The following is a 15,993-nucleotide window of genomic DNA, read 5'->3' on the forward strand; positions in this document are numbered from 1 at the left end:
ACACTAATCATGCTTCCATGTTCACCTCTGTATAGAAAAATCACTAACACTTGCCACTAGCATCTGCTGAGACTCACTCAGAAACACTTTTTCCTGGTTCAGCATTTCTCTTGACGCCTCAGACCAAGCTCTATCATCTACTCATAGAGTAGACACATTTTCAAAAGCTTAGCTAGGCCAATAAGCAGAAATCAGTTTATAATAACTGGACACAGACAGGGGCATTACTGAATATAATGGTAGGGTTAGGGTTACTTTTAACCCAACGGAATGTCCGGATTGGGGCACAAACTGGGAAACATGTACTGTATCTCCTATAGTTCATTAATTGTTACAGTACAGAGAAAGTCCAAGTTGCAACTACTGTCAACTAGGATAAGCAAAAACAAACCCCTCTAATGTTAACAGCCAAGAATAACCCTGTAACCCCTTTCCTAACCCTCTCCAATGCTGTTCTGTTGCTGAGAATAACTTGGGACCAGAAATTCTAGTACAGTTTTAAACTAGGAGTCCCTGAAGGTCTTCCTGGACACTAGTCTCTGCCATATCCTTATTCCTTTAAAACTGGCCAGTGCTGAATTCAGCTTTTTGTTAGCATGCACTGTCTTTCATAATAAAAGGACAAACGCCTTGTTTTAAAAAGCTAAGAATAATAATAATAAAGCTAATGAATAAGCCTGTAATACTTGCCTCATAGCCAAATGTGAGGGCCATGATAGTGATGAGAAAACCAAAAAATGCTTCCAGCTTCCTCAAGCCTAAAGGAGAAAAATGCAGTAGTGAGTTCACAGAAGGCAGATTACCTCATAAGCCACATGATGAAAAGCAGTTCGAGTGACCCCTCCATTCCCACTGTCCTTACCATATTTATCCAAAAAGAGAAATACAAAAGTATCTGCAATGGTGATGAGAACTCCACCCCATAGAGGAATCCTAGGTCAGAGATTAAAAAGGGAGATTAAAGGAAAGAAACATTGAGAAAGACCCAGTTTCCCAACAGCTCTCCAGACACATGACACCTGGAGGACTAAGGACTTGGGAAACAGGAACAGCAGCAAGGGGGCCAGACCTTGGGTAGTTCAGGATCTCAGTACTAAGTGAAGTAACACATTCATTCAAATTTTATCTATAATTTCAGACATTCAGGACACAAAGCTAAAAAGCAGGGGTCTTACCTCTCAAGGGACTCACTTATCAAGTGGGATAAACTGAGATACAAATTATAACATACACTGCCACACACTGGGTAACAACAGGTCTGCATAACCTGCCATGAGAACATGGAAGACAGAGAGCCTACATCTGGCAGGAGAGAAGGTGGTTCCAGAAAGGTTCCACAGGAAAAACAATACTTGAGCTGAATCCTAAAAATTGAAGATGACTTGGCATTTTCTTTTTACACTTGCTTTGAAATCTGGCAAAACAACAATTATTTGTAGAGGAAAAACCCCTCACCTTCCTACAGAGAGGAGATTGATGGCAATAGCAGAGCCAATAACTTCCTGCATGTCTGAGCCAATGATAGCCAGCTCCACCATCAGCCACAGGATGATTCGTGGAACCTAAACATCAAACAGCAGAAAGATATGGTTCTTAATTAATCACTTCTAAGAACTTCTTCCATAGTTTGGAATACATATTTTGGCAGTGATCCAATAACAGTCCTTTATTAAGCCTTAGGTCTAGAGATGAAGGACCAGAACTCAAGCTTTACTCGGTCCCTTGCTGGAGAGGGCCAGGTTGCTCTTTGTGGTAGAGCCTGAGTCAAGGTCAGGGCAGAGGTGATGCCGATTTCTTCTTCTGTTTTACTTGACAGAAGAATGGAGTTCCCATTCATTATTTCCACTTAATTTTTTGCCTAAAAACAATCCTGAAAGTGTTAGGGGGAAATGAGGATGCTAAGATGGTCAAAATACTGTTCAGGAGAGAATAAAATACTACAGAAGAAAATATCTATTCTGACCACAGCTAAGAGACAAAACAAACATGAAAAGGTTGGAGTCATCCTTAGTGTAAGAATGCACAAGCAAGTAAAAAAAGACAGATAGACAAAGGGACTCGGGGCAAAGTGTTGGGATTGGGTGTCCCGTAATAAAATCTGGGAACTAATCTGGTCAAATAATCGAACAGAAAGAAATTTAGTAGTGCTAGCTCACTGAGGCCAGAAAAAAAAACAAACTAAGAAACATGAAGTGTAAGAAATGTAAGAAGAAAGAGAAGCTAAAACAAACAAGTTACCAATTTTTTTTTTTTTTGAGAGGCATGTAAGAAAAAAAAGCAGGTAAGGATACTCTCTCACAGCCAGGAAAGGAGATTAAACATTTAGGATGAACCAGAGATAGACTAGTACTTATCTAACAATCAAGTCTCTCAAGAGTCTTCTCCAACATCACAGTTCAAAAGCATCAATTCTTTGGCACTCAGCTTTCTTCATAGTCCAACTCTCACATCCATACATGACTACTGGAAAAACCATAGCCTTGACTAGACAGACCTTTGTTGGCAAAGTAATGTCTCTGCTTTTGAATTAGACTGAAAGGAAATCCAAACAGTCCATTCTAAAGGAGATCAGTCCTGGGTGTTCTTTGGAAGGACTGATGCTAAAGCCGAAACTCCAGTACTTTGGCCACCTCATGCGAAGAGTTGATTCATTGGCAAAGACTCTGATGCTGGGAGGGATTGGGAGCAGGAGGAGAAGGGGACAACAGAGGATGAGATGGCTGAACAGCATCACCGACTCGATGGACGTGAGTCTGAGTCAACTCCGGGAGTTGGTGATGGACAGGGAGGCCTGGCGTGCTGCAATTCATGGGGTCGCAAAGAGTCAGACACGACTGAGCGACTGAACTAACTGAACAATCAAGTCAGTTTAAAGCTATCCTACAGACACTGGGTCTACCCATTCCTGCCTTAGGCAACAAGTCCCAAATGTCTAGACACACAGTTACCTATGAGATGGGTGACAAACACTGCTTACCCTGGGATACTGGCGGTGACACACTTCAGCCAGATGCAGCCCAGTGACCACTCCCAGTCGAGCTGCAAGGCGCTGGAGCAGGAGCCCCACGATGGTGGCCAACAGAAGAACCCAGAGCAGCTAGAGAAGAACAAAACCCCACCATTACACTCATGAGATAACTGGTGGTTTAAGTTCAGTTGTTTGGCAATGCCAATGGGAAATAGTACACTCAAAGAGCTCTGCTCAGGAATCCAATGATCTGAGTTCTGTATCACATTCTGCACAGAACTTGCTAGGTCACCTCGCACCTTTCTGAGCCTTAGTTTTTCCCATCTGCAGTTGTGCTTTTGTTCAAGGAAACTACCTGGGTAAAACAAAACTAAAAACCAACTACACAATAACATTTAAAAAACAGATGGAAAGGGCTTCCCTGGTGGCTCAGTGGTAAAAAATTCATCTGCTGATGCAGAAGAATGGGTTCAGTCTCTCGTCCAGGAAAATCGCACATGCCACGGAGCAACTAAACCCGTATGCCACAGCCCCGGGGCCTGTGCTCTGGAGCTTGGGAAACACAGCTATTGAAACCGGCACGTCTAGAGCCTCTGCTCTGTGACAAGAGAAGCCACTGCAATGAGAACTCTGTGCACCCCAACTAGAGAGTAGCCCCCACTCTCGCTGCAACTAGAGAAAAGCCTGCACAAAGCAACAAAGACCCAGCAGAGCTAGGAATAAATAAACAAATAAATTCTCATTCCTAGTTGGGATTAAAAAAAAAAGATGGAAAAGCACTTTTCATCTAAGTGTCAGAGCTGATACAGAATCAGCACATAGCCCACAAGGTTGATATCCAACAGGCGGAGCAGAGGAGAAGTATGCTGTGAGTGTTTAAAAAGGGAAGCGGGGAAGACTCCATGTTCACCTTAAATCCAGCCACTGCTCCAGACTGCAAATCAGACTCAATGTTTCCCGGATCCAGGTAAGCAATGCTCATAAGAAATCCTGGTCCCGTGAAGGCCCAGAGTTTACGAAAGCTAAAACAAGAGTACTGTACAAGAGAGGAATACAGAACAAAATGATTATCACCTCCAGGGGAAGAATGGATATATGCATATGTATGGCTGACTCCCTTCACTTTCCACCCGATACTAGCACAATATTGTTAACTGGCTATACTCCAATACAGAATAAAATATTTAAAAATAATAATATAAATAAATAAAATTTATCTTGGAGAAGAAAAAGGATTACCACCTCCAAACTCCTGGTCTAACTTATATATTATTTTATCACATAAAAAGCAACAATATCAGCCTCATAAGAGAAAAGGATTTCAGAAGTTGGACGTGGGTGTGTCCAAGTTTCTTTTCCATTTTATCCATTCCTCATCAGCAACCTGGTTAGCTCTCTGTACAAATAAGAGCCCTTCTCTTACCTGCCCTTCCAACAGCCTTTCATTCTAAAACCCCAGCAATAATAACCCCTACCTCTGTGCTCAAACACGACTCAAATGGGACAAAAGGCACCGTAAAAAAGGGAACATGAAAATCATGTTTTCTGGATCAAAAAATGCTCACCAATAAAACTTGGCAATGGTTTTTCAAGGACCTTGATTTCCTTAACAGTTTCTCTGACTACAAAAATTCAGTCTTCAGAGACTGCCTGCCAGAATTGACTCTGAGGTTGCTGATCTTCAGTTGTCTAGCAGACACTGTACACAGGTTTTCCCTAGATAATAATATTTTCCTCCAAGGACCTGTCACTAACCTCCTCCTCAGGAATGGCAATCTTCTCATCAAAGTAGGTGGTGAAGGGGTCCTCTGAGCCTGCCCCGGGGGACTGCGGAATTGAGGAGTTATTGTATGCAGGGTTGATGGCACCAAGACTGGCAGAGTCTCCATGGTCTCCAGAAGCATCTTCTGAGTTAAAACAATCGAGAAGAAATGAATTAAAATGAATAAAATACACTAATATTAAGGTGCTCGGTCGTGTCCGACTCTTTGCAACCCCAGGGACTATAGTCTGCCAGGCTCCTCTGTCCGTGGAATTTTCCAGGCAAGAATACTGGAGCAGGTTGTCATTTCCTACTCCAGGGGATCTTCCTGACCCAGCGATTGAACCCACATCTCCGGTGTCTTCTGCATTGGCAGGAAGATTCTTTACCCACTACTACCTGGGAAGACCAGTGCAGTTGGTAATATCAATAATCATCTTTAGAAGTGCTAAAGTTAAATCTTTTTAATACCTCAATAAATGCACAAGATCTACCTAACTCCATCTCAATTTCCAGTACTATATTTTTAAATTAATTTTTGAATTGGCAATACATTCAAATGGCTGAAAATTTGAGAAACACAAAAATGCTCCCAGTAAAAATGCTCCCTCTCAACCCTCTTCTCCAGTCACCAAGCTCTGTATCGGTTTTCAACACTAGTCTCACAACCGGCCTCCCCGTAGTTTCACGCTTCTATTGTCACTTGCCAATTTTTAGAATTATTTCATTTTCTTCCAAAATCATTGATGTCCAGAGCTCAATATGTAACATCCTCAGACTAGCCTCATTGATAACCTAAATCTTAACTTTCAGAAGGAAACAGGCTAATGGGACACTCTCTCCACCTCCCACCCATTATTTGGTAGGATTTACTCAAAGGATCATCCTTGGACATTGTATCTCCATCAGGCTTCCCCAGAAATGGCTAACTTACAAAACACTATCATATTTCAGGCTAAAATCTGTAGCCGCAGAGAAACGACCAAACAGGAACCCTTTGCCACCTGACAAAGGGTTCCTGTTTGGTGAAGGCCTTCAGTGAAGAGCCTGAGGAGGGGGAGGTGTCACCCTTGCAACTGAAGGGCTCACCGCAGACTAATCACCAGTGTGATTAGTCTTCCTCTTTACGTTTAGCTGCTAATTTTAAATCTGGCCAGCAGGGGAGCGGGGCGAGGGTCTGACAGAAAAGGGCTAACTCATCAGAAAGTTAGGAAACCCAGTCTGCTGAGACCATCAAATGGCTATTTTTAACCACAAAGCTCTAATCTCAGGGTTTCCAAGAACCCCTTGCAACCGCCAATTAGAAAAACAAAAGCTTTCTTTTTATAGGGAACTGACCCACTTCACCTTAAGTGACACTGAATTGAGGAGTAAATTTACAGAAAAGGAATGGAAATTCTAAAGGAGAAATTTAGAATCAGGAAGGATTAGTCAAAGCATAACGTCTCATGAAATACTCTACAAGGTGCTAGCTCAGTATTTTCCTGTTCCACTCTTATCTGAAGTGCCTTCAGCAGCTAAAGCACCCCAGAGGTTTTTATACCAGGTCTGCAAGTTAGACTGCCTTTACAAGCACTACTGCTATAGAAACCAGACTTGCAGCTAATCTTGGCTCATCTCAGAACTGGAAATAAAATTGAGGCAGGTCTCTGTGGTTATAAATCCATTTTCATTTACAGCCTAGGTCACCAGGTCACCTAAGTCACCTCTGAATGGAGCAAGTCTCCATATAGTTGGCTGGGGGACAGGAGATGGTGACAATTTTTGATGGAACAGAGGACAAGAAGGACAATATGGTCATTCTCTTAATGGCTTAAGCCTAATTTCAAACAAAAATGAGTCAATAACACAAAGCTGTAAATTACCATCTGGTATCTTCTGTTCAGGACCCAACACCATGGTGGATACCTGAGTGCCTGAGTTCTTAGAAAAGGATTCTGGAAAAGAGAGAAGAGGAGAATTAGCAAGAACAAATTAAAACAAGTTCACAACCAGTATTCTGTGACACTGTATGACTGAACCCTTACTATGCGAAAAGAATAATCATTCTACTGAATTAGATAACCTTGAAAACAATCACAGTTTTCAGAATATGATTAAGAGATATTTAAGGGAAAAAATGAAATACTGGCAACACTTGGAAACCAAAGTGAAGCAAAAGGTATTTCAGGCAAGTGGGCAAGTAGTTTTTAATAAGTATCCATGGCAGACAGTGAAGGGCAGGGAAAGCTGCCATGCTGCAGTCCAAGGGGTCGCAAAGAATCAGACACGACTTAGCCACTGAACAACACAAAGAAGGCCTCCACACAGAGGCTTCCAGGCAATCAGTCACCCAGTCTCCCACCCTTTACCTGCAATTAACCCAAATATTTAAAAGACTGACTTCCCACCGTTTTGATGAGCTTTTAAGGACAAAGATCTATAACTCTCTTTGATCTAACTAACAATTTAAATTCATGTTTCAAGTTTCTGGAGGGTGGAGAGGAAGGGGGAAAGACCTCACCAGCACACTGATAGGAGAGGACCACTATTTCCCAGTCTCATCTTTCCCTGAGAGAGACTTTAGCTTTAAGATTTCAGGTCTCATTCCCCAACACTTCAACAATGGAGAGAAGAGTGAATGGCCAGGCTCCCCTCAAGGAGAGCTGAGGCACCAGGAGAAAACACCGACAGTAGCCCGCCTGCACCTCTCTCCATCAGCAGTAAGCAACCTACCAGGGGGGACGAGGAGTGAGGGATGCTAGGGGTGAGGGGGTGTGGTAGTGAGGGGGTATCCCAGATGTCCAGCCTCCTACTGGGTTAGGGTTAACTGGGGTAGAGGGCTTAAGTTTAAGTGGGCTAAGTTTAACAGGGGGTAGAGGGAGTATTAGTAAGCCCACTGGGCCACGGATCTATGGCATATTCTCCAGTCAACTCCACCAATAAGGTTGTTTAAAAATTCTGATCTACTGATTAAGGAATCTACTTAGTTAATTCTAAACTTAGAAATTATGGGAAAGGTAAACAATATTGTTAACCACCACCCCTTGAATCTCAATAACAACTATCCTGAAAAACTAGGGAAGCCTCCCCTTATCTATCCTTTACTAGTCTTTTTCTACTCTGGTACCATTATTGCTCTTATGTGAACAGTGCTCTACTTTCTTTTTTAGATAATCTATCGACATATTCTAGGACTTCCCTGGTAGCTCAACAGTAAAAAATCCTCACGCCAATGCAGGAGACTTGGGTTCAAGCCCTGGTAGGGAAGATCCCCTGGAAAGGGAAATGGCAATCCACTCTAGTATCTTGTATGGAAAATCCCATGGACAGTGGAGCTTGATAGGCTACAGGCCATGGGGGTCGCAAGAGTCAGACATGACTTAGTGACTAAAACAACAAATCAACATATTCTATATCTGTTTTGCCATATTACAGAATTAAGACCTGAAAGGGGTATTAGATTTCATCTATTTTCTGGAGTATACAACATAGCAACATCTAAATCTTGCTAATTTAGAAAATATAAACTTTCAACTCTATAGTCACCAATAAGGAGACTCTTATAATAAACAGTAGCCATGTCCTTCCTATCATTTTGTGCTATGAGATGGTTTCACCAGCAGACCTCAATACTGCTAGCTAAATCCCAGCCCTCTTTCAGCCAGCACCTCAACTAAATGGGACTTACACATCTGACCACTCAGCAGCAGTACCACTTGGATTCCAATCACAACACAGATACTTTTACTTAATCCTAAGAAGCCAGGATAACACCCAATAAACTAGAAACCACAAATCCGATCTGGGACTACGGCTCTTACACGGGAAATTGTGGGCTATTTATATGAGACAACTTCTTTATACTTCAATCAGCTCTGAGAACATTATTATTAAGATTATCGGGAATTTCCTGGTGGTCCAGTGGTTAGGACTCCATGCTTTCCCTGCAAAGGGCAAGTTTAATCACTGGTCAGGGAATCAAGATCCCACAAGTCACAAAGCACAGGCCCCTCACTCCACTCCCCCCAAAAAGAGTATTATTATTGGGAGTTCCCTGGTGGCATAGTGATGAGGATTCTAGCCTTTCATTGCTGTGGCCTGGGATTCAGTTCAATCCCTGAATGGGGAACTGAGATCTGCAAGCCACACAGCACAGCCAAAAAATAAATCAAATAAATAAAATGGAAAGACATGCCAAAAATTGTTAAGAGTGGTTATTTTTTAAAGAATAGTATTATTAATGTTATATTATTATTAAGAATAACTCAAGTTTCTAACTGCTGCCCTACTCATGAAGAATCAATAAACTTCAACTACTTTTGCGTGCTGACTGACACTTGGTGTCAGAAGGCACAGAAGCATTCAGTGTATTTGAGGACGATCCCTATCCAAAAGGAGCCTTTAAACCTTGCATCTTTAAAAAGACAAACGGTTGAGATAGTAGTGTGCTTTTTCCCAATATGAAGTGTGAAAAGGTGACAGTTAAGTAATTTTAAACAGAAATATCTCAAGATAAAAATTTTAATAATTACTATTAATAGTCTAAGTGATTGTTCCCATAATTACTTACAGAACTTGTAAAACACAAGAAGTCTGACCTTCTCTGTGAAGTCTCTTTCCAAGAAAGAAAATGGGTTCTAGATTCCAACCTGTTTCCTGGTGTGTGTTTGTTTGTTTTGCTGCAACATGCAGCTTGTAGGATCTTAGTTCCTAGACCAGGGATCAAACTGGGCCCCAGCAGTGAAAGCACCGAGTCCCATCCAGTGGGCCCTATTCCAAATTTCTCATCAAAACACTGAGTCAACAAACTATAAGCTCCAATGCTTGCAGTGTCTAGAGAACATAATTAGGGCAAGGCATGGAGAGTCAGTACACTCTGGGTGCTGCCCAGTGTTAAGGTCTCCACGAAAATCCAACACCCATATAGAAGCAGTAAGTTAATCTAAGACCACTTTGCTCTCTAGGACCATACCACCAGGTCACTTCAGTCATTAAATTATGTTAAGAAAAAAGATCAAGTGGAGATACAAGCAACAAGAATCAACCCTGCAGTACTCAGACAGTTATGATTAACAATGTGCCTTGACATTCTAGCTCACCCCCAACCACTAAGTGTCACCTTCTCTTAGAGCCAGTAAGTTTCCTCCTATCAAACAGCCATCAACAGCAGGGGGAAAAAGGGCACTCACGGGTCAATGTAATATAACTATTTCATCCCATTCCTTATCAAAAAAGTTGAAAGACTGTTTTACAAGATAAGAATGCTAATTACATTTTCTGTCTAAATGTCAAAAGTCTACATATCCTTTGACCCAGCAATTCCATTTCTAAGAACGCATACTAAAGAAACACTTGTATAGGAAGTATCAGCATATGCAAGAATATTTCCCACAGCACTGTGTGTCGTGTCAAAAGACCAAAACACCCTAGGACACTCATAGAATGGAATACCATAAACAAGGCAGATCTAAACGGATTGACAGGAAGCAGTCTCCAAGATACACTGTGAAGTTAAAGATATAGTTTATAGAACACTATGCTATCATTTATGTAACAAAAGAGAAATATTGAGAAAATACATTTACAGAGGAAATCCAAAGGAGATGCCCAAAACTGGTAATGCCGACTCCAAGAGGAAGGAGTGGAGGAGCCCAGACGACGTCAGGCAAAAGGAGGATCTCTCGTGAAAATACACTGTGTGCAGTTTTACAATTTAAAAAAAAAAAAAAATTGCCAAGTAAATGCATCGTTTATTTTTTAAAAACATAAAGATCATGCAGATTTACTCAGTTCCCCAACAAATACCTCAGGAACCTTCCGTTTCTCAATGAACACTTCAGGGACCAATTCTCTCTGATGGAGCTTCTGCAGTGGATACCCAGAGAGCTGAAGCCTCTAGCTTAACCTACTACTACTTGGACTTAGTGCACAAACAGCCATGCTCTGAAACTGTGATGTGGAAGTTTCTCCTGAATCCAAAGAAATAAAAAAATCCTCCTCTTCACTCCCTAATATGGGTTAAATGGCCCTCTTTCATGTACCCCAAAGCATGTACTGCTTACTACTATCATATCATGTTATTCTGAAAGCACTTATTCCCTCATACTACTCCTGCAACTTCTCTGCAAGTTTGAAATTACATCAAAATAAAAAATTATATCCTCCAACACTTACTAGTTATAATAACTTATGAAAATTTAGTTCACAGTACTTCCAGGTGTTCTCTTGGCATTTACAAGAACTCTAGAAGAACAATGTGAATAGCCCAAAACTGGTTTAAAAATTGCCACCAAGAAAGCGTGAAATACTGAGTATTAAATACATACAACTTCAATTTTTCCCCCCATGGCTAAAAAAATGCTTGAATTTAAACTAATATTTTTCTTAGAAAACTCTCTTATAGAGAGCAAGGGTACCCCAAACCATTTCATTGATTTTAGGAGCTGTTGCAAAGGTCTCCCTAAAATTAATTTTAAGTTTTGGAGAGGAACGTTTCTTGAACAGTCCTCTAATTCTTCTCCTCGTCTTTTCCCCATTATATAAATAAAATCAGAGACAGCATTAGTAGGAAAAGAAGTTTCGTAGAGGCAACCATAAAAGTGTGCATGGAATCAGTTGATTAGAGAAATATGAACAGGAATGTTTAAAGCTGACTGGCAAACCCCCTCTTCTTCCTCAGCCAATACTCAGTGCTCAACATGCTGGTGACAAGGTGGAAACTGCCAGAAACAGGCGTTAAAAGTCATACTCAAGTTGTTTATTAGAGAATAAAAAGGAGTTGTGATTAAAAATAAAATTAAAAAAAGAATTCCATTTGCTTGAAGAAAACATAAAGATTTCCAGATCCTTCTAAAATTCCCTTTTCTCTAAAGGTCTACTTTAAGGCTAAAGTACTTGATAATCTTACTAAACCATTATTATTAATCTAGCTTTTATATTATATAAGATGTTCTTCATGAAGGTGAGCTCCTGCCCCCGTATGATTGGGAGTCAACAAAACTGAAATATTCCATGGTTCACACAGAGCTCACTGCTGTCTGAACCTATGTTTTTTAAAAAAATATCTATTTACTTATTTGGCTGCTTTGGGTCTTAGTTGAAGTGCACGGATCTTTAGTTGTGGCATGTGGCATCTAGTTCCCTGACCAGGGATCAAACCCTGCCCCCTCTATTAGGAGCACACAGCCTTTGCCACTGGACCACCAAGGAAGTCCCTGAACCTATGGATTTTAATAAGGAATACTACTGGCCATTTTTCAAAATAAGAAATGGTAATTTCCTCTGTTTTTCCACTCCAGGTCAATAAAGCACCCATTTCTCAGTCTTTCCATCAGGATATCCACCTAATTGATTCCAAAAATCTCCCACAGAGTGGATGATGGGAGAGAAAACAGCTTAGAAAAGTCATGTGAATTTCTAAATTATAATTGAGGACGTCAAGTTTGGAATTGCTTTTTAAATTTCGATTTTAAAAAATCCTATTTTTCTCTCATAAAAATGAACTTGATATAAAATCAACATATTGAAAAAAAAAGACAGGTTGCAAAGAGATTACATCTACTTCCTGACAGAATAACAAAGCGAAAAGCCCCTCTGGTGTTAGCGTAACAAAAAGGCCTTGAAACTCTAATCCTCTCCACCCTAGTGGGTGATATTTCAGTAAGCTGAAAGTCACACAAGCACAGCCAGTCCATTAAGTACAAACAGTGCTGCCACTGTTCAAGGGGCTTCACTTACATCACAGCCTCTCTCTCTGGCACAAGGTCCACAGACTGTGTTACTTTTTTTTTTTCCTCCATGTTACTGACTTTTTATGTCATAGTAATGATCTGAAAATTGGACACATCTCATTTAGTCTATCAGAGTACCACAATTTCAACTCACCAAGTTTGCTGTTTGCCACCTGACTTAGACTTTTGAAAATCTGTTTTATGGTTGAAAGGAAAACCTAACATGGAGAACATCTAATGATTAAGAAAGAAGAGAAAGGTTAGGCAGCAATTAGAGGAGAGAGGGGGCAAGATACTGGGAGGAAGAGTACAGTTGATAACAACATTAGCTGCCTGGGTGTCAAAGATGATAACAGTGGGGAGAAATGTGGCCAGGCTGTCAAGAAGTACTGTGCTTTTAGACAAAAATATCACTCATCAGCCAGAGACTTCAGAATTAGAAGGGCCCAATTAGTATCTGTTAAACTGGGCTCTTCACTTTCCCTGCTCAGCCCTCTGAGGCTTAGCCAGGTTCCAAACCTCCTTGCCTGCTTTTGACAGGGCTGCTAACATCTTACTTCCAGAAACTACAGCTTGGTCTTTGTTCCTTCCAACTCTCACTGTAAGCTTCCCCTGATTTCCTCCCAATCGACCGACATTTACAGCACTATTTCCCTTTAACAGCCCAACCTGGCCTTCTGCGCCTGACACAACTATCTCAGAACACAACTCCAAGCATTGTAAAAATTTCAGAGACAGCTTTACCCTCAAGTAAGAAAGTCTATTAAACTAACTATACCCACTTCTTGCCTCAGGAAAAAAAAAAACGTTTTGCCCTTATACTTAAGGTAGATTTTCTCTGGCAGAAGTGAGGAATGATTACCATTAGATTACATTCAACTTATTTATTCCAATGAAAGATACTGGCTTCCTCGATGCAGACTGACCTTAACAATATTAAGTACATATTTTCCTCAAAGTTTCTTTGCTTAAAGCAAAGAAAAATTACCTGTAAAAACAGACAATATATATAAGATTCTCTAGGCCTCCTACTCTTTGGAACCTGCTGAAATTTCAATAGTTAACTTGCAGCTTCCTTTCATTACCTAGGAATTTTATAGACACTCTATTATTAGTAATAAATGGAACCAAAGCAAATAAAAATACCCACACAGAATGACCTACTAGCAATAAGAACAAAGACAAGACTGAGAACCCTAATTTCCCAATCTAAGTTTTTACTGGGAACTGATCTTACATTAACAAATCTAAGTTACTCTGATCTTAAATTAAAAGTGGAAGAGGAATTAGACAATAAATATATTTTTATCATTCCTGGCCAACTCTTTGACATTCCATTCTGATATTACAGTTTATAATTCATATTTATTGTTTTACTATATCCATGATATTCCTGATGATACCTGGAGGGCTCTTCATGTATCTAGGGGCCAAAAAACGTTAACTGTTCAACATACGTTTGTTAAATTATCAAAAGACTAAATGGCATTGGATGGCTGAGACAACAAGGATCTCAGTCTCCCAACTCCTCATATTCTGCACATTCAAATGCTCCCTGTCCTCTTTTCGAAAATATTCAAACCAGATTCACATGATAAAGATGACAACAATATTAAAGAAAAAGGCTTCCCTCTCTGCCTCAAGCACTCAACTCTTTAAATATATCACTCCCTGTCCTCCTTATTAAAGCACAAAGGTTTCACAATGTTCTCCACTTGCACAAAGCCAACATTAAACTTTCAACACTATATAAATACTAAATTGTCTTAATAAAAAGCTAGCAAACAGGCCAGCATACTTTATGCAGTAAGCCATGTTCTTTTTTTGTAAATCCAAAGTTTCTCATTTAGTGATTAGTTCCCAATTCCACTACCTATGTAAACAGCAGTTTTCTTGGAAGGGGAGAACTGCAAGACAAATGTCTTCTATTAAACCCTTCCAGATAGTATCAAGGGAACCTCAGAGAAACTTTTAAACTCACAGAAAGAGCCTAAGTCTCTCAGCAGACATTTCTATCTACATACACAATAAGGAGAAGTGGCTAAAGATGTCTTTGATTTCACAGCACTCACCCAAACTCTTAGAACTAAAAGTCAATTATTAATAGAAAAGATGCTGCTTTGTAAACACCAGTATGTAACCTCTAACCATCACTTCATTGAGTCAAAACTGAACCAAGGACTTCCTGGGTGGTCCAGTGGTTAAGAGTTCACTCTCCAATGCAGGGAATGTGGGTTTGACCCCCGTTGGGTAACTAAGATCTCACGTGCAGCGGGGCAACTATTGAGCCCATGCCACAGACTCAGCGCATCTCAGCTCAGCGCATCTCAGCTGAGACCCGATGTAGCCAAATAAATAATAAACAAAAGAAATAAATATTTTTTTTAAAAAATGAACCAAAGCTGATTAGCTCTGTGGCGTATTCCAAGGGATCACCGCTGATTTCCTAACAGTAGAGTAAGACTTGTGTCAAGCTTCCCCATTCACTAATAAGAAGTGCAGCCAGGCTGCCCAGAAATTCCCCGCCCAAGTGCCATGGCCCATCCCGGAAATTTGAGGAACCAAGTGTGCTGCAATCATGGCCTTTTTGGTAGTGGGTCCAAAAAAAACAGTCTGTAGGCCAAGACTGTAAATGAAATATTAGTCAATGAAAAACTAAACAGCCAAAGAAGTTTTCATTTACCCAACACAGCTATCATGGACAGACAGTACTGCAGAGCTGGAGTTTCCAACCTGACTTAATGATAAACACCCAGCAGAGAGTACAGTCACAAGAACGTGAATGGAAAACAGGCCTAAGGGTTCATTGGCAATAGGCTCAGGGGATTCTGAACAAAGAATAAGTAATAAGGTCAGAATTCTTTTAGTGTGGACTCTTTTAGGGGAAAGAAGGCACTTACTTACAGGTAATATTAATAACATTAATAACAAAAGCTCCTACATGCTAGGAACTGTTCTAAGCACCTTATGCGTATTAATTCATTTAATACTCACCACCATTTAATACTCTTTAAGATACTATCAATTCCCATTTTAAATATGTGGAAACAAAAGAATAAAGAGCCTAAGAACCCTGCTCGAAGGTTTACAGAGCCAAGAAGTGCTGCAAACTAGTTGGGGTTCAGATTCCACAAGAGTCAAGGGAGAATCACAAGGTCCCCCTAGTTGCAGCAATATTCGCTAGAACTATGGCCAGCAAAAGTTTCTGGAAACCTGTCTCCTCTTGCCTCGCATTCCATAAAATTTTTGCTTTTGCTTTTTTCTTTAAAGAGGGGTCACATTCCCTTAACTCCATCACACTTCTTTTGAAAGCACGGTATGAGAATATCTTCACTTTACACATAGGAAAACTCAAGTTCAGATTACTCAACTTCTTCAATGATGCTCTTTGAAATAGCCTGATATATGAAGAGAACTGGGGTAAACCAACTGAAAACAAAACAAACAAAAACCAAAAACAGAACATCCAAAAGTAAACATAGCTGTAACAGCAGGAACCTGTGAAACCGAACAGATGTCGAGCAGCCAGCCACCCTTCTCACACACGCAGT

At 40.5% G+C, this 15,993-nt stretch overlaps 1 protein-coding gene across 5 annotated transcripts in view; it reads right to left on the reverse strand.

Annotated features, from left to right (window-relative positions):
- LOC120858173 (natural resistance-associated macrophage protein 2) overlaps positions 1-15,993 on the reverse strand; it is a 32,906-nt gene that overhangs the window by 14,902 nt on the left and 2,011 nt on the right. For 3 of the 5 annotated variants that reach the window (XM_040234065.1, XM_040234067.1, XM_040234068.1), the window contains exons 2-8: positions 6,596-6,667; positions 4,724-4,875; positions 3,879-4,004; positions 2,978-3,097; positions 1,456-1,562; positions 863-933; positions 691-758 (exon numbers count right to left, since the gene is read on the reverse strand). In XM_040234065.1, coding sequence (XP_040089999.1) covers positions 691-758; positions 863-933; positions 1,456-1,562; positions 2,978-3,097; positions 3,879-4,004; positions 4,724-4,875; positions 6,596-6,667 — 716 coding nt within the window. The remainder of the gene's footprint in view (positions 1-690; positions 759-862; positions 934-1,455; positions 1,563-2,977; positions 3,098-3,878; positions 4,005-4,723; positions 4,876-6,595; positions 6,668-15,993) is intronic. The other 2 variants (XM_040234066.1, XM_040234069.1) reach the window with 1 other exon arrangement.

This window comes from Oryx dammah, unplaced genomic scaffold, assembly GCF_014754425.2.
Source record: "Oryx dammah isolate SB20612 unplaced genomic scaffold, SCBI_Odam_1.1 HiC_scaffold_29, whole genome shotgun sequence".
NCBI lineage: Eukaryota > Metazoa > Chordata > Mammalia > Artiodactyla > Bovidae > Oryx > Oryx dammah.